Below are 26823 nucleotides of genomic sequence, written 5' to 3' on the forward strand. Positions count from 1 at the left end.
TAGTGTTGGCAGTAATGAGGACGTCGAATTTCAAAGTTTAATTTGGACACTGTTGGTACACACTCATGTCCAAACAAAGAGGCAAATACTACACCCTAGAAAACCTTCAAAGAGGAAACCTCCCGACCACAGTCAGCCCATGACGGTGGTTATTTAAAGCCACGTTGCATGGACATGAATACAGGGAAGATCTCGACATGCCCAAGTGTCAACCTTAGCTGCATTAGCTGATGCTAGCATTCATATGTATTGAATGCTTTGGTGTCAGCTAGCCCGATAATTAGCTCATTAGCTCAGGTAGCTGTTATTAGTGTGTTTGTACATTTATACTGTTGTCGACAAACCAATGAATGACGTCACAGAGGGTTCGATCACTATTTACAATGTCTATGGACCTGCCCTTTGTGCAGAACAGTGGTTTACAAACCCTTTACACCCAAGACACAACAATCCATCTGACTGTCCTCCAGCCCCACCTTCAGGACCAACTTTACCACGACAGCTGTAAGAACATCAGGACAGATGAACCATCTGGATACTGTCCTTACCAGGTTGTGTCTCACAGTGTGGGAAGTGGAGCTGACGAACAGCGTCTTCCGGACACTCGATACTCAACATTGGCCCTGCAGCCTCCGAACCAGCTGACTCCAGCTGGTTCTCATCCCATTGGACAGTCCTGTACTGAAGGCCCGCCTCTCCATCCACAACAAACACCAATCCAGTCCGAGTACAGCAGAACGAACCCGAACGGGGACACTGAACCTGTAAAACACCCAGAAGTAAGATTTAGGCCTTAGGTCCATGTGTTCCAGCTGCAGGTTTAATGTCCACAGGAAGTGAAGAGTGTCTTCAGTCAAAACTAGACTCTGCTTTAATCCTCATCTGTGATCATTAAATATGTTTTAGTGATAAAGTGTGTTTATTCGATACGTCTTTGAGCCTCCATAGATAACACGTCTGGCAGCTGTACATGATTTGTGCTGTTTTATTAGTTGGAGCATAAACACAGGTTGTTTCTCCTCTAGAGACAGAAGCTGCTGATTGAACATGTGAGTAAAAACAGAAGAGAAAGTAAAGCCAGTCATTTTCATAATTTTGGGACTGCCCTTATATTGGGCCTTTTTGGCAGGATTTGAAGAAAAGCAGGGAGAAAATTTTCAAAGTCCAATTTCCATTCCCATTTGAATCTATATACTTGGGAAAAGAGAACCAGGGGAGAAACACATTCACAGGATAAATATCTATTCAGAATATTGTCGGTAGCAGGTAAAAAAAAAAACATTGCTAGGAAGTGGCTAAAACAGGATGCACCAAAAATGGAGGACTGGATAGAGGTTATAGATGACATCTATAGGATGGAGAAGTTGACTTTCTCTGTCAGACTGGATTCAGACAAATTCACCAAATACTGGAAAAACTGGGTTGATTTTATAACACTATTAAGAGACGATTTTACTTGATGAGAGTAATGTGCATTTAGATCCATGTAAACCCTTGGTTCGTGCTACACACTTTAAATGTTCATCTTATACAGGGGAAAAGAATGGAATGTGAAATATATCTGTTATTTCCCTTTAACTATATTTGGGTGGCTTTGTATATTTTTTACTATTCTGTCAATGCTCCCCTGTTTGAGTATGTTTTTGGGTTTGTTTGTTTTTTTTCTTTACATACATAGAAGTCATGTAAATGATGTAAAATGCTAAGATGATGCTGACTGAAAAAAATAATAATAAAAAGATAATTACAAAAAACGGAAGAGAAGGACAGAGCCAGTGGAAACACAGAGGTGAATGACAAACACAGTGGACAATCAGCATCAATAGCTGCTGTCTGAATTACAGGGGAAAATGTGTTAATGTTCGTACTGAAAGCAGCAGAACTCAGTTTACCACCTAGAGATGGGACCTGGGAAAATCCAAAGGCTCTGCTCAGAATCTGCTTTAGCTCAGAATATTTTAAGTTTCACAGTTTTCACTAGATTGGGTTGAAATTTTTACTGAACGTCCAAGAAACCTAAAGGAACATTCATTCATTTAATTCCGTTCTATCATATGTAGAACTTATTTGGTCCTGTAGAAATCCTGAACACTACGAACTGGGCTAACATCAATGAATAAAGTAAATCTTTTTATCACAGATATTTAAAGCATAGTGCGAGTCTGGAAACACAAGGAGACATTCATTTCTAAAAACTAAAGATTCTTTTTGATCAGGTAACGAATCATTTCATTTATTTACATGGACATATGTTATAAATGATGTTCAGTACAAACCTTAACCCAGTCCAATGAACATAAACATCTGCTGAGGTTTAGAGAACACAAACAAACGATGACATTAAGCCCCAAGAGACAACGTCAAATACTCAGAGTTAAAAAGGAACCTGCAGTAGAGCTCTGGGATTTTCAACAGTCTGGTGAGTTTAGTTCAAAGAATGTGAAGTGCAAAGAATAAAACAATAACTTTCTGTATTAATGTTCTATACTTTCCATTTTCTTACCTGTATGAAATGTGTCCAGACTCAGCTGATACTTCAGGTGTGAACTCCTGTAATTTACAAAGGTTTTGTTACATCCACATGCACTGTTTAGTTTTCATTGTGACTTACTGTTGTTTGTCCAAATGGTTGACGTTTGTGTTTGTGTACCTCCCAGTTGGACGCTCCAGCCTGAGCCTCTGCGCAGACGAGCTGCTGCTTCTCTGGATCTTCAGGATTGGTGCGAGGGTCTCGGTCCACACAGTCCTCTACGCCGTCCTCAGACTCCTTCAGGTCTGAGTCTGAAGTGACGGACCTGGTGGGTGAAGAGAGTCGGCAAACTCACTGGTGGACGTGGTTTCATCCCAGTGGGTGAAACCACATACAAAACATGCAACAGCTGAAGCTTAAGTGTGGGAAGATGATGTTGGTTTAACTGTCTGGATGACAAGATTCAGATGAATTCAAACATCCTGTAAGTACAGCTGCAGGACTCAGACACAGTGTCCACAATAGTGGCTAATTCTACATGTATGTCTGTGCTCCTCTGAGGATTAAGGCATTTGGATTTTCATTCTTCTAAATGTGGTTTTCTTTTAGTTCCAAATCTTCTTACTGAATTTTCAACAATGTTCAGGAATTGTGTATTTTTCCAACTCATACAAACTTGAACTAGTGAAACAAAACTACAGGCCCATTGGTGGGATTCTTCCAGCAGAGTCCACCTGTGAGCCAGACTAGTCCTGGACTGTAGGTATGAAGCTGATCCACAGGCACAGTTTACAACAGTTGTCTTAACCCTTTCATGGATGAATTATGAGAACTATAGTAAAGACTTTTTTCCTGAGTGTTTTATTCCTCTTTAGTCATGAAAAAAACGATGTGATTGAATTTTTTTTAACCCTTTCATGCATGAATTGTGAGAACCTTAACTGAGATTTTTTTCTTGAGTGATTTTATTCCCCTATAGGCATTAAAAAAACAATGCAATTAATTAATTTTTTTTATGAAGCTATTTTTCATGGAGTTGCAAAATGTCCACTCAACTGGACACCATGTGTTTAATTTTTGAAGCAAAGACACATGGATTTACTGATATACTGTGTAAAAACTATGAAATAAAAACATTTTAATGCTGCTAATTTGATGTTTTCTCTCATTTTAACATACTCTAATAGTAGTCATTACTCACTCCATGGAGATAATATGCAAAAAGGAAAAAAAAAACTTTTGTTGTTAATTACAGTCTGATAACAATAACAAGGAACTGATTTACACTCAAACATGGTAGATCAGGTTTATCAAGAACAGCAAAGTTATAGTAATGTTATCAATTGCAGTGTATGGGATGATGCAAAAGCGTCCAATGTGTTGGCTGATAAGAAACTAAAACAAAAAAATCCATGAATATACAAGAGAACAGCTGTAGAACAGCTGTCCACTGTAGTGACCACTATGCATGAAAGGGTTGAATGTGGATGTTCTACTCACATGGTTCATGTCTGTCAGCTCTAGTTCTGTTGAAACAAACACAAATGCAGATCAAACATGTGGTTCCAGGCACAACAAACCACGCACCTCACACGTATTGGAGCTTATTTTGTCATTGATCCAGCTGATGTCATCATGTCTATATGTGTGCTGATGTCAGCATATCAATAATCTCTATATATGTGCCAAGTCTGAGGTAAATTGAAACAAAACGGATGTCTTCTTAGACATTTGAAATTTGCCCATTATAAGTAAATGGAGAAAAATAGATTTTAAAAAATACACTAAAAATTTGAACTTTGACCTACTGTTCCCAAAATGTGATGACATCTACTCTGGGTAACTGGCAATCTATAAACCCAATTTGGTATGAATTCAACCAGTAGTTTTGCTGCTAGAGTGTTAACAAACAAACAAACAAACAAACTGAACCAAAAACAATACCCGTTGCCTCCCCTTTGGGGGGCGGGGTAATAAAGCCTTCTAAACATCTCACTGCATCAACCTGGATTTAAAGGTTAGAAGGAGAATTCAAGAATGAACCATTAAGGATTAAATGTGAATTCAACATGTGTTCCACAGCTCTGTTCATATGGTTTCAGATCTCTGGGCGAAAACAACAGACTGAACATGTTATTTACTGTAAGGTATGAAATAAAGACACACAATGTTCTCAAATGGTGTCAGTGATAATGGTACCATTTATCCAGTGGTGTAGTCTAGTTTATTCTAGTGGGTATACTCTGATTTTTCCCCTCACAACCTCATACACCCCCGTCCTGGAGCAACATCTGTATCACAGCACCCCTTCCAGAGCAGCAGCTGCTCCAAAACGGCCCCACACAAGAACCACCACGCTCATTAATGCATTAAGTATACATCCACACATAAGTGAGATCATGAAAGACTGTTATGTATTATCTAAATGTAAATGTATTGTAAGCAAGACAAGATGTGTAACTGTCATTGGCAGCTGGACTTCAATTAACTATTCAACAGCCCGTGACACGACAAGACAAAGACGTTTCAAATCAAGAAGAGTAAGTATTTTTACCCAAAATTTTCTTTCTGTAAATTGCAACATGTCGTGAAAGTACATACTCAGACCTATTCATACATGTATTAAACATGGAGATAAGTTATTTATTTTTCAACAGAGAGACTATTGAACAGGAAATGTGTCCCTGTGGCACCACTGGATCTAGTCCAATGAATTAATTTAATTTTTATTAACAATTTTATGAATGAACTATATTAACATTTGAATATAGCATTAACTTTGTACATTTACATGGTTTCTACCAGCTTTATATGTTGTCTAATATTTACCAAACTTTCCGTTTCTCTACTCTAACCAAGGATGTCTGTTTTTGAATTCTGTTGTCTGACTGTCACTGCACAAAGATGGACAGGTCCAGTTCTCATCTACAACACACAGAGCAGCAGCCACACCTCATTAATTTCAACCAAACCACCACTTAGCCAGTGTTCGATATAATTCAATGTGCCAGTCACTTGCTGTTACAATAGCGGTTACTATTTTTATAATAACATACAGGAGTTACACTTACCAGGTAGGACGGTGACGTCATCAGACTGTCCTTCTGTACCATCAGCTAAAGCTGCATCAGACTCTCTAACAGTAATACTAGTGTTAGCAGCAGCCACAGCTGGACTGTCCCCTGAAGCGGCAGTAGTAATGGTGGACTTACTGAAACAGCGTCATTTGGCTTTGTTTTCTTATCATTTTTTCAACACTATCCTTCACTGTCTAGTGTTAGACCAGTCGTTCCTGCTGTACAGTTGGACTATTTCCTTAGTAGTAAACGTCAGGTAACGGTACGCTTAACGGAAGCCCCATATGGTCCAAAAGTGTCCGCTCTGTACCACAGAGAAGTGGAATTTATGAATGGTAAAGTGAAAGTTATGTCACAAAACCGTGCCGATATGTATCTTTGCGCATTTTCAGTGGTTATACGGAAATTTGGGACCTTTTGTAGTGGGTATACGGCGTATACCTGCGTATCACGTAGACTACACCACTGCGTTTATCTGAGGGTCCAGGTTCACTGTCAGAGTCTGGAGGACGACCTTTGACCCCACAGCCAGACTCTGATGTGTCCTCCTCTGTCTCCACTCCATGACGCATCGGGATTCCAGTTAATGTCTGAGGGATTCCAATAGCATCGTAGATCCTAGACATAAAACACACAGACTGTCATGTTTGATCACATGTGGGTTCGTCCCTTATCTCTGTCTGCTCTCGCTGCCCTTTAACAAAGGTTCCATCTCTTCATCCACATCAGATCCACTAAAATGATGATTCCTGATTCCTGAATTCATTATCGATTTCCAAGCGGCTCCATCCCGTCATTAGTCTGTCTTTTCCACCTTAAATCATCAGATTCACAAAATGTTACCAACTAACCATCTCCAATACTTCATACTTTCAATATGATACAGATTTGTGATGGATCTTCAGTTCAGTACCTCTATATTTTACAGAAAACATGGTGTCATTGATGCACTGAAAACAAAGTTTGTTTAAAGACACCAGTTTCATATTTTCTGCATACATTAATACAAACATGCTAATTCCACTGATATAATTGTACATACTAGACCTTGTCACACATGAGCATTATACAACTGAAAATAGGTGTAGTTTTTTCTTTCTTCTCCTTTTTAATGCCTCATCATTCAGACATTTTTATTTGTTGTAAAAATCTGATGTGATTCAGTGTGGAGATCCACCAAGACAAAATCAGTGTGAAACCATCCATCTGTCATGAACATCTAAAAAGTAATGAAGTCCTGGAGTTAGTATCTTCACTCACATCACAAAAACTAAAAACTATGAAGACATCAGGATCAGATTTTGTCTGCTGTTTTCTGGAATACTAACATTATTTTATGAATGTATGAAGTAAATGGGAGATGGTCAGTTGGAAGGCTGGTGATTTCACATGGACTGAGCCCTTTCTCCATCTCCCAACATTAAACACAGAATGATTTCAGTGGTTCTGATCAGATCACCTTATGCCTGTGAATACAATAAATACTCTCAAAGCATATTTGAATTTGACTGGATTCAGCTCTGAATGGAACATGTTAACTCTATAACAGTAACAAACAGTGAACTGACCACAGTTTCTCTAGTTTATAGTCGGGACTCTTGAGTAAATCCTTCAACAGCTTCACTCCTGAATCCTTCAGGTTGTTTCCACTCAGATGAAGTTCCATCAGATGGAATTGATTGGACTTCAGAGCTGAGGCCAGAGAAGAACAGCTGACATCTGACAAACCACAGCGATACAATCTGAATAAAGAAGAAATGAAATAGATTCAAATCATCAGTTAATAATCCAGTCAGATGTGTTCAGATTATGAATGTGTAATTTAAGATATAGAAAATAAAAATCACAAACGCAGGATATAGAGGAATAATGTTTTCCTGAGTGATTATTATTAATGTGAACTAAATTTAGACTATATTTATATCATGACTTTAGGTTGTTTTGAAATGTGGCCGTTTGTCAAAAACATTCATTAATTTAACAACTCAAGTTTAATTTCTCTAAGTACCAGGATTTATTTTTAATGTTACCATTAACTTGAAATGAGTACGTAAAACAATAGATCATTTAGAATTTCAGAGTTATACAGTCAATTATGTTTATTAGTTAATTAGTTATTACTGAAACCTATGAATTTTCCAATAGTAACAATAAAACCAACCTCAGAATCTGTAGTTTACAGTCTGGACTCTGAAGAAAATCACACAACAGCTTCACTCCTGAATTCTTCAGGTCGTTCAAATTCAGATCAAGTTCCATCAGATGGAATGGATTGGACTTCAGAGCTGAGGCCAGAGAAGAACAGCTGACATCTGACAAACTGCAGCCCCTCAATCTGAATAAAGAATAAATGAAATAGATTCAAATCTGTTCATAATCCAGTCAGATGTGTTCAGGTTTTAAATGCTCAGTCCAACATTACTATGTCCTAATCAATGAGTTTGACCTGTAATTAACCTAAAGATACTTTATAATTCAAATAAAATTAATGAATATTTATACTTTATCAGTTTAATAAATATAAATGAAATCCAGTTCATATAATGCACATGTCAGTTAAGTGTAATTTACTCTTAAACATGTTTGATTTCATTTCTTCAACAATATAATGATATTCTATATGATCATGATCCATCTTCATTTGGTTTATGATCTCCTTTTCACACAGACTGTAAAGATCCTGTCATTAAATAACAGCGCTGTGAAAACTTTCCTGTTTAGTTTCCATTCATTTTATATTGTGTGATTATCAGTGTATGAATAGTATTTAACAGTGTTGGATTATGAGCTGTTAGCATTAATGTTGTTGAGCTAATGGATTATTTCAGTCTGTGGATAGTGATTCTATAGCATCTATATATGGATAGAAAGATACAGTTGGATGAGATGATAAAGGTTTAGAATGTCATGTGGATGAATGAATGTAGATTCATTACATGGAAATAAAATAATAATACACAAATATTCTATTTTCATGGGTGCCATCTGTCAGAACATAAACATCCAAACAGGTCAAGGTCAATATACCCGTAGGTAGATTTGTTTTGCAGTCTAGGTGATTGCCTTGGCATTACAACAACACATTAATGTGGTGGAAAAATTTACTTTTTATATTTTATACTCTTTATATTTTATACTGTTAGTACATCTTCTTTTAATGCTGAGTCATTATTCATTATGTGTGATGTTTACCACTCTGTAACACCCCCAACCCAGGAACGGAGTTCTTGCCTCGAGTTAAAACCCAAACACCTAAATGTCTGAATGTGTAGATAGAGGATGGCGCCTGCACTCCAGATTGGATCCAAGCAAGGTTAGAGTGAAGAGGTCATCATGACCTCTTCACGGAGCAGAGAAGGAGTAGTATGGGGTGGTACGATGTACGTAAGGAATGACATCATAGTTTGAGGGGGTTGGATTTGGTTCTATATAATCTTTAGTTTTCTCTTGTTTAATCAGACTTCACTTACAGAGTTTCTCTGTGATTGACTTCTCAATAAATGCATTTATTTATTTTAACTCTAACTTTCTCTCCTCCTCTTTGTGTGTGGGTTATCAGTTGAACATTTCCATAACATACATTAAACATGCAAGACAGGCACGTGATCACGCTTACAGACAGGACAAAAAGACAGGACAAAAAGTGCTCAGTGTTCCACCATTCATCGGTATAGCAGCATGGATAAGTAAATAAAATAGGTAAGATCAAATAAATAAAACAAGATACAATAAAACACAATAAAAACCAGAAAAGATAAAAACAATCCGGGATAAAAAACCAGAATAAGAACATACAATTAAAAAATTTAAAAAATTTGAAGTCACAATAATAATAGAGCAAAGAAATGGAATAAATAACTAAGTAAGTTAGTAAAGTGCAATGTCACTATTCCTTATTGAGCTCAGTGACGGCAACAGGAATAAAGCTATTTTTATAACGCTGTGTCCTGCAAATGGCTAACAACCACATTTGGTGTTGTCATGTGACACTAGTGGACCGACCTGGAGGGAACCGTTACTGGTAGAAAACAAACAACCCTGTTCCTCAGGAATTTCATGTCATATGGAACTACATTACATGTCAAATTACAGTAGGTTAGAAACTCAACCCAGGATCTGGGAATCAAACAAGAATTTTACTGTCATTTGGAGTTCAAAAACTAAAACTGGACACATTTGGAAACTGAACACATTTCAGACAAACAGTTGGAGAGTGAACTGATACTAAATACAAGTGAACTCCTTCTACTAGTTATTTTATTTAGTCATTTCAAAGACCACATTGGACCAGTTTACACTGAATCTTTAGGATTCATTTCATCTTTATTAAGGTTGTTTTTCCTTTTCAAACAGGTGGAGGTCCCTCCTTTATGTTGGACATAAAACCAGTAACTAAGGCCAACCACCACACACTTCAGTCTGTCATTACTGAACCACTTTCATTGTGTGCTTGATGAATCCAATCATTGTGTTTGGTTATTACCAGGATTCCTGGAGTCACTCAAAGTCCTGCATCACAGACACACAAAGGAATTCAACCCATGGAATCAATCACATTATCAGCAAATTCCAGGTTTCATCAACTTTTGTGTATTCAGAGCTGAATTCAATTCTTATATACACCTTTAAACATTCCACGTAGAGGCTAGTGATGTGAAAATACATACATTATATTTAGGTTAGGACTTCGCCTGCCCACTGATAAGATTAGGGAGAGATCAGGGGGTCAAACATACGGCCCGTGGGCCAAAACCGGCCCACCAAAGGGTCCCATTCAGGCCATGGCATCAATTTATGAAATATAAAAATGACACTGAACATATAAAGAATCAAGGATGTTCAAATCCTTTTAGTTCAGGGGTCACATACAAACAGATTCAGTCTAAAGTGGGTCAGACCAGTAAAATACTATCAGAATAACAGAAAAATAAGGACAACCTCCAATTTGACTGTTTGTTTTGTTTTTCAAAAATTTTAATTACATGAAAATGTTTCATGTACAAACTATCCTTTCACAAAAATGTGAATAACCTAAAAAATATTAATCTGAAACATCTTAAAGGTGGGGTTTGAGATCTTAGAAAAACGGTTGGAGCAGCTACATCTTGAAAATACTCAATTCAAAAGTCCAAACTCCTTTCTTCAGACATCCCCCTGAAGCCACGCCTCCACAGTACTGGCACACACAATGTTTGTTCTTGAAGGTTCACAAGCGCTGAACAGCAACAATTCACCAGCTCCACCCCCGATCCATGCATACTTCATTCAGTCTCCTCCAACACCCCCGCTCTTACAGAACAGTCCCAGTTCAGACCTATCTGACTATCGACACATTTCCTAGTAATTTATGTTGTGACTAAACAGTTTGCCGGTGAACTTTCCATCCTGGTGCAAATGACAGTTGAGTTTGATAGACATATCACCGTTCAATCATTTTGATTGGGCGCTTAAAATGATTGGATGGTGTTTTTTCAGTCCTGTCCGTTCCACAGGTGGCTACATTTTTTTATTTGTGTTAGAACATTTAATTAATTAATTAGTTGTAATCGGGGTGTGCAGGAGATTTTAAGTAATATATTAAAAAATGCTCCAGGAAAACATCTCGCACCCCACCTTTAAGTACAATTTTTACAGTATTAATCCTATTAATACATGTTTTGTGTCTTTGTAGATCCACTGTGATCTGGAAGTTGTAATGCACATGTGGAAATGATAAACTCAGACAGAATATTGGGAAAATTGCACTTATTTTTTCTTTATACATTTCAGGTTGTTTGTGGTTGTTGATTTTATTGACATTATTTTAAAGGATACGTTGTAGATGTGAATATTTTCATCATATAACTGGACTTTTTTCACTGCTTTTCTTGTACTGGTCTGGTCCACTTGAGATCACATTGAGGGAATGCAGATACGTCACTTCCCCCCTGGGCCACGCCCCTCTAAGTCAGACTGAGTGGCAAAAACAAACCGGCTCTACATAGCGGAGCATAGCAGTAACTACAGCGAGACCGGGAAAAATGTGGAATATAGCATGAAATTAAAGACAATTGGACCGGACATGGATCCATACAAGCTACCAAACAACAAGTGTTCTACCAACATTGATCTGTGGACAGAAATTACGTATCCTGACATTTATATGAAACTGAGTTCAACGCCGGGAAAATCCCCAATGCAAAGGCTGAAAGCATCCAAAAGACAAAGAGTTGTTGAAATCCTGGTCATCGTTAATTAGAGGATTACAGCTGGTGAGTGCTTTCAATTCAACATACTATTGTTTTTGAGGTTTTCTGTCAGTGAAGACGTAGTTTCTTGGCGGTGATCGCCAAGGTAAAGGCCCAGCAGTAGTGCTCACAGTTCACTACTGATTTACTGGAGTTGAACCCTTAGTATTAACGAAAGTGAGTGGATGATCTACTGGTACTGTGGAGATTTAAGTAGAGTTAACATCAAATACTGGATACAACACAGCTACAACAGCTTTGTGCTAGAGTACCCCCTTATTTGGAAAACTAGGTTAGCCTCAGTTTAAGCTAGTTTACAAATTATGTAGAGCACAAGGTTCAGAATCACACAACTGAAGACACAAACGTTTCAGTTCTGAAATATAGAACTAAATAACAGATGCTAACATTAAGAGCTTTACTAAGAAGGAACGTTAGCCAAAACGATATGTAATTTAAGGTATGATTTTACACAAGAATACAGCATAAATTAACGTTGTCCAACACGAAATGGCAACCACAAATCCAGGTTTCATTGCCTGGATTCCAGTTATTTCTACGAATTGGAGCGATCCATCTGCTTCTTCTGTCTTTGGCTTTAGATAGCCGGTATAACGATAGCTCAGAGTGCTTTTTAAACCTATTTGTGCAATCAATGGCACAACAGCTCTTCCCCATTTTTTAGACTGTTCTAAAGTTTTCACAGTATTCAAGCCAAAGCCGCTACTCATCTCCCTCTTTCTGCCACTCAGTGGCCGGAACTGCGGTGACTTCCACTAGCGTTGACGTCACGTGCATACCCTCCATTGGGCTGAATGTGGAACTGAACTAAAATGAGTTTGAAAACTCTGCTCCACATTATGTGGCTGTTATTCATAGAAAGGACATTCACTGATGTTGGTTTTTCTTCTGCTGTGCTTTACACTTCATTTCCATTACCTCTCAGGTCACTCTCCAACTGTCTACAGTGAAGCTTCAGTTCTTGATGGTTTTTAACGTTACTGGCTCAAAAAAACACAATGACTTGAAGCTCATTGTCAGTAAAGTGGTCTGAGAGGACATCAGACTTCATCTACAGTGGCTTCACTTTTCTACAACACTATGAACAGCAGCAGGTTCATCTATATCTACAATTACAGTCTTTAGATTTAGACTGAGAGGAGAGGGTGAGGAAGGAGTGGACGCTCAAATTCAGACATTATTTTTTGTTGGATTTCATTTGACTTCAGCGTTAATGAGACAAACCCAATGACTTTATAAAAACCACAATCAGACTGGTTTTGGTTGATGTTGTCCATGTAGGTCTGGGTAATATGACCAAAAATATTACAAATGATAAACATTTACAAATCAAGTTACACACACGATTATTATGATAAATGTCAAATCCTTATTCATTCCCAGTTTAAAGTAGGATTTTTAGTCTTGAGTTAAAACTGAACACACTTGATGGTTATTTGTGGTTTTAAATGATGGATAAAAAATAATAAATGTAATAAAAATGATGCAGTAAAGTGAAACGGCATAAAATAAATAACTGAAAAAACATGAAAGTAACACAACGTTAGAGACAAAACATCTTCAAATACACAAAGACACACAACACAGCTGCTATAACACTATATCAGAGCAGAATGGGACAACATTCATGTCCCCAAACTCCATCCACTGGTGTCCTCAGTTACAGACTGTTGTTAAAGAAGAGGAGATGGTCCACAGTGGGAAACATGGACCTGGAACAACTTTACACACACGTCTGACTGACATCAAGGTCAATATTACATTTGGAACTTTTTCCTTAAAATGCTTCATTTTCTCACTTTAAACATTTGTTTTCTATGTTCGATTGTGAATAAAATGTGGGTTCAGAAGGTTTACATTGTATTCTGTTTGGAATTATGTTGAAAACAATGTCCTTTTAAAAGTGTTTTTTACTGGGGCTGTGGATTAAAAATGGAACATTGAACCATTTTGTTAAAACAACAGTGAACCAACCTCAGAATCTGTAGTTTACAGTCTGGACTCTGAAGAAAATCACACAACAGCTTCACTCCTGAATCCTTCAGGTTGTTTCTGCTCAGATCAAGTTCCGTCAGATGGAATGGATTGGACTTCAGAGCTGAGGCCAGAGAAGAACAGCTGACATCTGACAAACTGCAGTCATAAAATCTGAATAAAGAATAAATGAAATAGATTCAAATCTGTTCATAATCCAGTCAGATGTGTTCAGGTTTTAAATGTTCAGTCCAACATTACTATGTCCTAATCAATGAGTTTGACCTGTAATTAATCTAAAGATACTTGATAATTCAAATAAAACAAATTAACATTTCTACTTTATTAGTTTAATAAATATAAATTAAATACAGTTCAAATAATGCACATGTCAGTAAAGTGTAATTTACTCTTAAGCATCTTTGATTTAATATTTTCAACAATATAATGATATTCTATATGATCATGATCCATCTTCATTTGGTTTATGATCTCCTTTTCACACAGACTGTAAAGATCCTGTCATTAAATAACAGCGCTGTGAAAACTTTCCTGTTTAGTTTCCATTCATTTTATATTGTGTGATTATCAGTGTATGAATAGTATTTAACAGTGTTGGATTATGAGCTGTTAGCATTAATGTTGTTGAGCTAATGGATTATTTCAGTCTGTGGATAGTGATTCTATAGCATCTATATATGGATAGAAAGATACAGTCTGATGATACTATATGATATGGATGAACATACTTTAATGACGTTTAAATAAATATGAGTGACATCTATGACAACAAAACGTGTTTGTATTTGTTTACCAGTCTCCTAGGAAACAGAAAACAAAAGACAACTTGTTTTTTTAAAATACTAGATTTATAAAACTAAAATGAAAACAAAAAAATTGTACAGATAAACATTACTATGTCTGATTTAAAATGCTTCATATTAAAATTAATAACGTAACTGTCTTTTTTTTCTTTTACTGTGGATCAGTCCAACATGTTTATGTTTATGTTTATGTTTACGCATTTGGCAGACGCTTTTTTCCAAAGCGACTTACAGGGGAAAACCAATTAAATCACTCAATCAATCAAATTTTATTTATATAGCGCCAGATCACAAGAAAGTTATCTCTTGACATTTTATATATAGAGTTGGTCAAAACCAGACTCTAAGTCAATTCTACAGAAACCCAACAGAATCCTCCAGGAGCAAACACTTGTGACTGGTGACAGTGGCGAGGAAAAACTTCCCTTTAACAGCAGAAACCTCGAGCAGACCCAGACTCCTGGAGGATGGCCGTCTGCCTTGACCAGTTGGGGTTAAAGAGAGAGAGTAGAGAAGGGGAAAAAGAGAGAGCGATAGAGATAGGGACTGGGGGAGAGGGGGAGAAGGGAGGAGTAGGGGGAGACACATGGAGGCGGTTGAGGATAAGTGAGTGGTGATGATGAGGGCAGGGGAGAGGCAGGACCACCGCAGCAGCTCCAGAGATAATCGTGAAAGAATCTGTGGTTGTCCTGGGAAAAACCTTATTAGAATATTTAAAATGGAATGTTTGAAAGTGCTAGGACAGGAGGTGCTCTCGGAAGAGCTGGGTCTTCAGGAGCTTCTTGAAGATAGGCAGGGATGACTCTGTTCTTGTAGCACTTGGTAGAGCGTTCCACCAACGTGGAACGACCCATGAAAAGAGCCTGGATTGTCTTGTACAAGGTCTGGGGACCACCAGACTACGTTCCCCAGACGAGCGGAGTGGTCGTGGGGCGACATAAGCTTTTATTAGTGCACCTAAGTAGACAGGAGCAGACCCACGGAGAATTTTGTAGGCTAGGATTAAAGATTTGAATTTGATGCGGGCAGCTATGGGTAGCCAGTGTAACTCAATGAGTAAGGGGTTGACATGTGCCCTTTTAGGCTGATTGAAGACCAGACGCGCTGCTGCATTCTGGACCATCTGTAGTGGTTTGACAACACAAGCTGGGAGGCCCGTTAGAAGAGCATTGCAGTAGTCAAGACGGGAGATAACCATAGTCTGCACCAGGAGCTGGGTGGCCTGTTCGGTTAGGTATGGCCTGATCTTTCTTAGGTTGAACAGAGTGAAACGGCATGATCGGGTGACAGAGGCAACGTGATCCGTGAAGGTCAACTGATTATCAATCATGACTCCCAAGTTACGTACTACACTGGTAGGAGCCAGAGGTATGGAGTCAATAGTGATGGAGGTGTCCAGCTGTATGGTTGGCTTAGCTGGGAAGACCAGCAGTTCAGTTTTGGACAGGTTCAGCTGAAGGTGATGGGCTTTCATCCATGCAGATATGTCAGAGAGACAATCTGAGATCCGCACTGAGACTGTGGAGTCATCAGGTGGGAACGACAGATAGAGCTGGGTATCATCAGCATAGCAATGATATGAGAAGCCGTGTGAGTGGATGATCTGACCGAGTGAGGTGGTGTATATGGCAAAAAGGAGGGGGCCCAAAACAGAGCCTTGGGGGACCCCCGTGGTGAGGCGGTGAACTGCTGATGTGTGCCCTAGCCAGGACACACTGAAGGACCGACCAGTAAGGTAAGATTGAAACCAGGAGTGTGCGTGGCCTGTGATGCCCATGTTCCAGAGTATGGATAACAGGATATCATGATTGACAGTGTCAAATGCTGCTGATAAGTCCAGTAGAATGAGTACTGAAGACTTGGCTGCTGCTCTAGCCTCTTTCAAGGCTTCTGTCACAGACAACAGAGCCGTTTCAGTGGAGTGGCCGATTTTGAAGCCAGATTGGTTGATGTCCAGGAGGTTATTTTGGGAGAGGAATTCTGTGACCTGTTTGAAAACAGCCCTTTCGATGATCTTAGAAAGGTATGGGAGGAGTGAGACTGGTCGATAATTCTCCACTTGAGTGGGGGTGAGGGAAGGTTTTTTGAGTAGTGGTGTTACCTGCGCTTGTTTAAATACTGTAGGAAATGTTCCTGAAGTCAGTGAAGCATTAATCACATGTGTGATTGGTGCTGTGATAGTAGGGGAAACAGACTGTAAGAGGTTGGATGGAATAGGGTCCAACAGGCATGTGGTAGGACGGCTAGAGGAAAGGAGTTTAGACACCTCGTTCTCTGTGAGGGGAGTAAATGAGGGGAATGACGCAGTTGGGCTTTTATCAGTTGAGTTAGTAGTAGCCATAGTCAGGGGAGAGGAAGCAGTGTGTGATGATGATGATGTTGAAGAAGGAGGCGTGCAGTCTATGGGTGGATCAGTGAACTGACTGCTGATAGTAGACACTTTATTTGTGAAAAATGAAGCAAAATTGTCTGCTGCCAGATTAGTAGTGGGCGGTGGAGGTGGAGGGTTGAGTAGTGTTTTAAAGGTTGAGAATAGTTTCTTGGTGTCGGTGGCAGAATGAATTTTGTTATTATAGTAAGCCTTCTTCGCAGCAGTGACACTGGATGAGAAGGATACCAATAGTGACTGGAATGTGATCAGGTCAGAAGAGCTTTTTGTTTTGTGCCATTTTCTCTCTGCGGCTCTGAGGTTGGTACGCAGCGACCGGAGGTTATCATTGAGCCATGGGTGGGACTGGGAGGATCGAGCGGGTCTAGTAGATAGAGGACACAGATTATCCAGACAGGAGCTAAGTGTAAAGCACAGAGACTCAGTGGCATCGTTAACCTCTAAGGAGGAAAAAGTGCTGGGGGGAGGGAGAGCGGAGGCTACGACAGTGGAGAAGTGGGTGGGGGACAAATTGCGGAGGTTGCGGCGGAAAGAGACCATGGGGGAGGGAGCAGAGTGTTTTTCAGGGAGAGACACACTGAACTGAATGAAATAGTGGTCAGACAGGTGTAAAGGTGTGACTGTGAGGGCGTCTGTGATGCAGTTTCGGGTGAAAATGAGATCGAGCTCTTTACCAGCTTTGTGGGTTGGAGGACTGCAAACCCGCTGTAGCTCAAAAGAGAGTATTAGTGACATGAAATCTGAGAAGCTGGGATTGTCTAAGTGGATGTTCATGTCACCGAGGACTAGCATGGGGCAGTCATGCTCTGGGATGGAGGAAAGCAGAGTGTCAAGCTCATCAGGAAAATCACCCAGTTGCCCTGGTGGACGATAAATGACAATTATGTAAAGTTTGACTGGTGCTGTCACTAGGATGGCATGGTATTCAAAGGAGTTGTATTTGACTGAAGGTAGGAGTTGATTGTGTTTCCATTTGTTGGAAATTAACAGACCCACACCACCTCCTCGTCCAGATGGACGAGAGGTATGAGAGAATGTGTGGCTGATAGAAAGTGTGGCTGGGGTTGCATTGTTTTCAGGCGTAATCCAGGTTTCAGTGAGAGCCAGGATGTCCAGTGTGTGATGGTTGGCATAGGCAGCAATAAAATCTGCTTTGTTCACTGCAGATTGGCAATTCCATAACCCTATAGAGAAGGACGCACCAATGACTGCGGTGTATATTAATGGGCGGAGATTGGTGATATTACGATGCCTTTTAGCAGTGTGAAACCCCATACGTGAACCGAAAATAACAGGAATAGGATGGTGACCAGTAGAGAGATTGTTCCTCAAAGGTGAGCTGGTGTGAGTGAGGGGTGTAACTGTCATTAGTGAGGGGCTGGGAGAGGAGGAGAGATCAGCTGGGGTGGTATTCAGTCTGACTACAGACTGTACAGGAGACTCTGAACGTGGTGATGTTTGATGTGACCAGCAGGGGGAGCAGGTGACTGCAGCAGAAGACGGGGAGCGTAGTCACATAGGTGTGGGAGTGGTTTTAGTCTGGACAGCGTGTTGAATGTTTTGAGCCAGGACGCTGCTGCCTAGTGTAGAGGGGTGGACGCCATCGGACTTGTAGAAGGAGGAGCGGTTCCAGAACAGATTAAAGTTATCAATAAAACTGAAGCCGTTCAGAACAGAGGCGGACTGGAGCCAGGTGTTCAGGCTGAGGAGTCGGCTGAAACGGCCCACACCACGGGCAAAGGAGGGGAGGGGCCCGGAAATGAAAACAGCCTTCCCGGATCTTTTCAGTTTATCAAAGAGGTTTTTAAAATGAACCTTCGTCACTTCGGACTGTTGAAGAGAAGTGTCATTGAAGCCCACGTGAACTATGATCCGGGTAACGGTGGACGGCAGTGAGAGCAGCAGCTGAGGCAGTTCATGGAGGATGGAGGTGACGGTGGAACCAGGAAAACACCTGGTTATGGCGTTAAAGAAACGGACGTGACGGATGATGGAGTCCCCGAGGATAGCGGTGGTCGGAGGGAAAAGTGGTCGAGGAGACAGTGTTGAAGGTGAAGGGTTCCTGGTCTCTCTAGGTGGACATTCCACGGGTGGACCGTCGGAGTGACGGCGGACGGCCTCTCGGAGGAGGCGGCGCCGGGCAGAGGAGCGGACCGAGGAGCGGGGACCCTTGTTCGACGGCTTCACAGGAGGACCGGCTTTAGGACCGTCGCCGGTAATCAGTTCGGTGGCAGCCACGGAGTCAGCAGGAGCCGGTTCCGGGACAGAGCCAGGTGGGATGGGGGGCACACCAGCCGCGGGGGGACGAGCCGGAGCGTCCTCCACGGACAGGACGCCGAAGCGGTTTGATGTGCTGATGGTCGGCGGTGGTGAGTCTTTGCTCGTGTTCTTTTTGCGGCCACGAATCACCACTTCAGACCAGGGTGTAGAACACGGGGGGCGAGAACAGGCAGAGGAAGGATCCCATAACACCGTATCATCACAGGAGATCATCACAGGAGGCTTCTCTGCGCTTTTCAGAAACAGACTGGACAGTGTGGGAAGGCGGCTGGAGAAACCACAGAGCTGGGCATTTTTCTCCTCGAGTTCTGCGGAGAGGCGCAGTATTTCCTCTTTGAGATCCGCGATAGTTTGGTAAGCCTTTACCAGGGTTTTGTTGGCTTCGACAAGAGGACTATCTCCGGCTGATGAGGATGACGCCATGGTGGAAACAGCGAGATACCGGGCAGAGCGCGGGAAGCGATGGGTGACAGCCAGAGGTAAGGATCCACTGACAATACTGACCTGTCCTGATGGAGGTTTGGATTGATGGCGTCAAGTTAAAAAGACACGGTTAAGAGGTTAGGTTCAAGTGAGTAAGCGTTGAAAGGCAAGAAATAAGTAGTTAAAAGGCTGGATTTCTAGGAGTAGATCCGCCGGCGGTTTGACAGACGCCACGCATGCGCAAATGCCATCATAACTGAATAATACAACGATCACTTTCAGGGGTGGAAGAAAATATCGGTATCGCAATATTTCACTTCACGATACTGTATCGATATTAAAAAGTACTGTATCGATATTTTAGGTATTTATTCAAATGCAGACATGGCAGAAGTTCATTTTTCTTTTTTGTTTATCATGCTCTTTTATTTCTATATTCACATGGGTACTTCGCTCTGTTGTTTGTTTACGACAAAAGTAGTATTATGATACTGCAGGTCATACATGTAGTTTTTTTTAATTGATAACGCTGTTTTGTTAAACAATGGTTATTTCAAACATCCTAAAAGCACTTTTTACTGTCTGAAAGAGGCAGATATTAGTTTTTTTATTGGGATTGCACAAAAATAATGTTCTGATGTTGGATGATTCAGGGACTGAACACTATGCATTCTTTTCACAACTAATAGAAGATGAACATTGAAGCAGGATCTTAAACTGTAATGTCTGTAAAACATTTTTTATTTATTTGTGTGGTTTCTTTGTATTGGTAAAGCCACATGTTAAAACTTTATTTATCCAAATCCTGCACTTTAACTGTTTAAAGAGGAAAGTTTTGTGATATAGCCTTAGATCCTGTTCTGATCAAATAAAAATGTGTTTGGTATTTGTGCATATTTCTGGTGTAATTCAGTTTTTCCAGAAAATACTGCTCTTAAAAAAACAGAAAACAAAAAAATATCGCCTTGTTAACATTATCGTGATATATCACAATATACTGTAGCGTGATCCTAGTGTTGTGATTTGTATCATATTGCCAATTCTCGCTGATACACACCCCTAATCACTTTGTTTATTCCATCACATTCTTGTGTCTGAATCACTTTTGTTGTTTTCAGTCTGGTCCATTACATTTCAGTTATATTTTACACCAACACGTGTATTTTCAAAGGAATAAACTGATTTCTATGATTGAACTGTAAAGAAATAAAACCAACGCTGGTAAAAAAATAAAAAAAATACACATAAAAATCTACAAATCTATAATATTGTGCATTTTGTAGGTGAAAGTAACTCAACATTTTCTCTTTTAAAACCTTGAGTCTTCACACCGTGATGATGAAACAGTAGAACATTTAGTACGACTCCACGTCAGGATATTTACATTAATAATAAAAATCACAGCTGTTCAGTCAACTTGTCTTTCAGTTGAAATGAGACAAATCCTGCTGCTTTTCCAACAGGGAACTGAAGTAGTTCTATGGCTCTGTTCAACACCACCAGACTGGATCCCACTCACTGGGATGTCCCTGAACTACTTCAGTCCCACATCTACACCTGGACATTCACACCCTCATCACCTCCGTCTCATCGTCTTTCCATCGGAGTCACATCGAAGGTAGAGGTCGACTCAGAACGCTAACGGCCAAAGTTACACTTTAATTATCATTTACATGAGTTAACAAGCAGAACCAGATCAGAACCCTTCTTCAAACATATGTCATACAAATATTACTCATCCTTGATTCTTTTTCTGTTCTTTGAAAACACTGAAATGAGCTGAAACCAAAGAAATAACAGTAAAAGTTACAGTTTGATCAATTACAAAAGGGGATGTTGTTTTGATTTGGTTTTACAGATTTCAGATTCAACCCTGTATTAATTATGAACAAATTAAATTCATCCAAGTGTCACTTGTCACTGCTCAAAAAATGGAGAAAATACTGTTTAATCATTTACGATGACAAAGATTTACCTCAAACCCAGAAAAAAGCAAAGTTACTGATTTAACCAGATGAAGCTGTAGAACCTGAGTGGAGAATCTGTGAACTGAGTCCTGTTTGCAGTTTGGACTCTGCAGTCCAAGAGGAAGCAGCTCCATTCCTCAATCATTCAGGTCTGTTTACTCAATGTTTTACTCTTAAACAATTAGATGATGAACAATCTGTTGGTTTCTATAGATGTCAGCCTCAGTAATGTATGAATTATGGACAAACAGAACTGAATCTTCTATTGAAATAATAAAATGACCTGTTTAACATTTACAACGGCTCAGACAAATGGAGAACAGTGAACGTCAGGATTTAAACAGAAAAAGACAAAAGATCTCATCAGTAGACACACATTGGACTGACCTCAGAGTCTCCAGTCTGCAGTTTGGACTCTCCAGTCCAGAACATAGAACCTCCACAACTGGAACCTTCATGTCATTACCACTCAGGTTCAGTTCTGTGAGATGGGAAGGACTGGACTTCAAAGCTGAGGCCACGACTTCATAGTGAATGTCTGAGAGCCCACACCAAGAGAGACTGAAAAAGTAGATGTGACAGAACATTTATTTTTCCTTCTCCATGGTTCCGTGATCGATTCCTCATCAGGGTGATGAATCACTACACAGGTGAATAATGTTAATATTCACATCAGTACTTACTCAGCCTTTCTGCAGTTCCTCACAGCTGGAATCAGTCTACGTCGTCCTTCATCTGATGTGTTGTACTTCTTCAGATCCAACTCATCCAGAACCTCCTCAGACATCTGCAGTATGTAGGCCAGAGCTGAACACTGGATCTCAGAGAGTCTCTTCATTGACCTGTTCTCTGACTTCAGGAACTCTTGGACCTTCTGTTGGACTGAGTGGTCGTTCATCTCCATCAGACAGTGGAAGATGTTGATGCTTCTGTCAGGAGAGATATTCTTAGTATTCATCTTCTTCAGGTTTTTGATGACTTTGTCTACGGTTTCTGAGCTGATCTCTGTTTGACCCAGCAGATCTCCAAAAAGTCTGTGGTTGGACTCCAGACAAAGACCATGAAGGAAACGAACAAACAGATCCAGGTGGCCATTTTTACTGGAGAGGGATTTTTCCATGACCTTTCTTAGGAAGACATCGAGTGTTGAATTATGGTCATACTCCTAAAAGACAAAAAGGATATAAAAACATAATGTTGAAAATATTAAGATAAGATCAATAAAATAATTAAAAATAAGTTTAATTTTTAACACTATGATTTAAATAGATACAATTTAATAAAGACTTCTTTTTTAAAAATCAATACAATTAAAGAATCAAATAAACCTCTTCTTCTACTTTTTCTTCTCCTCCTCCTCTCAGAAACCTCATCACTACTTCTGTGTTGTTGTTGGTCAAACAGTGGTAGATGTAAACTGCTGCCAGAAACTCCTGAACACTCAGATGTACAAAGGTGTACAGTGGTTTCTGGAAGAGTCCACTCTCTCTTTTGAAGATCTCGGTACAAACTCCTGACTTCACCGAGGCCTCTGTGACGTCCAGACCACACTGCTCCAGGTCTTCTTGGTAGAACATGATGTTTCCTTTCTCCAGTTGTTCAAACGCCAGCCTCCCCAGCTTCAGAAGAACTTCCCTGTCAGCCTCCGTCAGCTCCATCTCACCTCCTTTTTCATACTTGTTCTTCTTCCTCTTTGTCTGGACCATGATGAAGTGTGAGTACAGGTTGGTCAGGGTCTTGGGCAGCTCTTCTCTCTGGTCTGAAGTCAACATGTGCTCCAGAACCATAGAACTGATCCAGCAGAAGACTGGGATTTGACACATGAGGTGGAGGCTCCTGGATGTCTTGATGTGTGAGATGATTGTGTTGCACAGATCTTCATCACTGGATCTCCTCCTGAAGTACTCCTCCTTCTGGACGTCGGTGGTGAAGCCTCGGACTTCTGTTACCCTGTCCACACATGAAGGAGGGATCTGATTGGCTGCTGCAGGTCTGGAAGTTATCCAGATGAGAGCTGATGGAAGCAGGTTCCCCTTGATGAGGTTGGTCAACAGCACGTTGACTGGTTTCTTCTGAGTGACGTCTGAAACCACCTCACAGTCGTGGAAGTCCAGTGAAAGTCTGCTTTCATCCAGGCCGTCGAAGATGAACAGAAGTTTGCAGACGCTGATCTGCTCTGCTGTGACCTTCTGTAATGTTGGATGGAAAACACGGAGCAGCGTCAGCAGACTGTACTGCTCATCTCTGACCAGGTTCAGCTCTCTGAAGGACAGCAGAACCACCAGACTGACGTCCTGGTTTTCTAAACCCTCTGCCCAGTCCAGAGTGAACTTCAGCACCGAGAAGGTTTTTCCAACTCCAGCGACGCCGTTGGTCAGAACCACTCTGATGGGGTTCTGCTGGTCGGGTAGGGCTTTGAAGATGTCCTGACATCTGATTCTTTTGTCTTGGATGGTCTTCTTCTTGGAAGCTGTCTCCAGCGTCTTCACCTCATGTTGGGTATTAACGTCTTCACTCTGTCCCTCTGTGATGTAGAGCTCAGTGAAGATCTGCTTTAGTTGGGTTCCACTTCCTTCTTCATCACTTCCTTCAGTCACACGTTCACACCTGCTCCTCAGACTGAGCTTATGTTCATCTGAAAACACAAAATACAAACACTTTAAATAAACACAGTTGGATCATGAAGTATTTGGACAGTGGCACCATTTTCATCCCTTCAGCTCCCTAACAGTGACAACAAACACAAAGTCTAACCCTGAATGAACCACTGAGGGAACAACACTCACCAGGTCGGGTTTAAAACAGGCTGGAATTCTACAGTATTTCACCCAAAAAAACTATAAAAGTGATAAAAGCTGTGACACTATGTGAATATGTCCTGACCTGACGTTATACAATTAAATCACAAAGAATTAGAGTAAATTTACATGAAAACACATTTTATTCACAAAGACAAACAGAATAACACATACTAGTTCATGACTGTGTTGGTATCTCAGAATAGAAAAGTTAAGTCTAGTCAAATGGAATCTACTGAAAACGATGCTGACGTTTCCATCCAAACATTAATGTCAAATAGAAGGAAAACAAAAAGCAAATAGAATAAAGTGCTGTCGTATTCGTCCAGTGTAGTGAAGATATCTGATACATTTCATATTCATCCATACTATCAGTTTAATATTTGAACTGGACCCACCTCAGTATATTGGATTTGATTCCTTTTTACATTGTAGTTTTATTTATTTTTCAGAAGCACATGTTCTATAAAGACGATGATGAGCTGAGGATGTGTTCAGACTTTATATTCACATAAATATTACTGTTTCATAATGATGAGATTTTTCTTAGAATTAAACCCTTTGATGTTTCCTCTTTTTATGCAGTTTAATAAGAACATACACATGAAAATGTAGATCTTTCTAATGCTACAAAAATGTGACTTAAACTGAAACACAGTCAGTGAGTAGACATGTTTTCAGGACTGATGACATCTTTAAACAGAATTACAGTCTTACCTTGTACAGTTCTGTCCATCTGCAGTCCGGTTCCAGTTCTGGCTCCGGTTCTGAATCTTTTTCCACACTGGGGACAGGAGGAGTCTCCTGATGGACCAGACTGGTCCCAGTATGAACTGATGCACTCTCTGCAGAACCAGTGTCCACAGCTGGTCCAGACTGGATCAGTCAGGACCTTCAGGCACAAAGAACAGGACTGTGGGTCCACCTCAGGACCAGGACTCCTCCTCCTCTTTCTGAGGACATGAACAAATTTAGAACAAGTGGTTCCACAACTCTGAAAATGACTCCATCATAAACACAGTCCACTTGTTTACATAACAAACCCAAACGTCACTTGGGCCTTTTCAGAAATATTGTCATGAAGTGCATTGTGGGAAGTGAACGCAGTTTCTCACAGATTCTGGAAGAAAACGAGCCAGATCACTGCAACGTAAAACTCTACAGTCCACCAGGGCTGTTTTAATGAAAGTCTAGTCGGTGGATGAAGGTAAAGGTGACATTTGGGTTCAGCTCTCAGAAAGAGACAAAGAAATTGCTGCTGTGTGGAATTCCCATTCCCACAATGCACTTTGAAACAACCTTTCTGAAAAGACCTGAGTGACGTTTGGGTTTGTTCTGTAAACAAGTGGACTGTGTTTATGACGGAGTCATCTTCAAAGTTGTTCACCGTGAGGGAAGTGATTCAGGTGTGTAAGCACAGAAAGACTAATGGATTAGTGATAAGAACTGAGGTTTTACAAATCTGAAAAAAATTGTGTTGACAGTCATACGCTGCTTGAAATAAAGTCTGAGATAAAAACTATTAAAAACTCTGTGATTGACTCACTGTGGATCAGAAGGTCCTCGTTCACCAACGCCTCCTGGAGGATCCTTTATGGACAACCCCCCCTTAGAAGACCAGACGCTGTGGACGGAGCTGTGTCCTCTTCATCCACATTCACTGTGTGAACTTCAGCCTGGAAGAAGAATCAGCCACAGCACATAGAACTCAGAGTCCAGCAGTCACATGACCCACAAAACAGGAAGTCAACTACAATGAAGCAAGGATTAATTAACTTGATTCCAAAACCAAATAAAGTAGGAAAAAAAACAAAAAACAAAAAAACGGTTAAAATACGGTTTTAAAAAAAACTTATGCAAAGAAGTTAAAATAGCAAAACTTAAGAGTAAAAACAAGCAGTTGAATGTTAAAAATAGGAAAACTAAATAAAAACAGATAAACCTAAAACAGAACTGTGGGTACAGGTTCCGTTTTCTCTAAATGACAAACAGAATTTTTTTTTTTAAATGACAAAATTCCTTGTATTCGACAAATCAGTTGTTTTGTAAAGTCATCTGTATGTCCTTCATTCTTCCAGCCCTCGTTCTCAGCTTTTATAAATCAACGGTTTTCCTTAAAAAACCTGAATAAACTCACACTAAAACTACACAGAACTAAAACTAGTCGGTTCATTACGGTGAAAATGGAACTAAAACTGTTAAAGCACTCGAGAAAATGTTTCAAACTAAAGATAAAATAGACGACAGAACTCTCCATACCTGTAGTTTAATAGTTTCACACACTTTTATCAGGAAAATAATTCCATGTCGATCACAAATGTCGTCTTCCTCTTCCGCGTGCACAGTACGGTTCCGCAATGTCCGAGGGTCGTG

The 26823-nt window shown here is 40.1% G+C and overlaps 1 protein-coding gene across 1 annotated transcript; it reads right to left on the minus strand.

The window, feature by feature from the left end:
* Positions 1-678: 678 nt before the first annotated feature.
* Positions 679-26823, minus strand: LOC115411296 (NACHT, LRR and PYD domains-containing protein 12-like). The gene is made up of 14 exons (XM_030123384.1): positions 26710-26823; positions 25997-26126; positions 25168-25403; positions 22981-24287; positions 22336-22817; positions 22040-22213; positions 13770-13943; positions 7709-7882; positions 7116-7289; positions 5989-6165; positions 3971-3996; positions 2651-2795; positions 2504-2550; positions 679-762 (listed from the first exon to the last, which is right to left on the minus strand). Exons 3-12 carry the CDS (start codon positions 25184-25186, stop codon positions 2770-2772), a joined length of 2733 nt encoding a protein of 910 aa, XP_029979244.1. The 5' UTR covers positions 25187-25403; positions 25997-26126; positions 26710-26823; the 3' UTR covers positions 679-762; positions 2504-2550; positions 2651-2769.

The sequence above is a fragment of the Sphaeramia orbicularis genome, chromosome 20 (assembly GCF_902148855.1).
Source record: "Sphaeramia orbicularis chromosome 20, fSphaOr1.1, whole genome shotgun sequence".
NCBI classification, from domain to species: Eukaryota; Metazoa; Chordata; class Actinopteri; order Kurtiformes; family Apogonidae; genus Sphaeramia; species Sphaeramia orbicularis.

Coding starts and splice junctions, on each gene's coding strand:
- LOC115411296 (XM_030123384.1), bottom strand. Junction 13,944..22,039: donor TGCAGACTGGAGACTCTGAG/GTCAGTCCAATG, acceptor TTCTTTATTCAG/ATTTTATGACTGCAGTTTGT. Junction 3,997..5,988: donor GTAGTCTACGTGATACGCAG/GTATACGCCGTA, acceptor TTGTTTCAACAG/AACTAGAGCTGACAGACATG.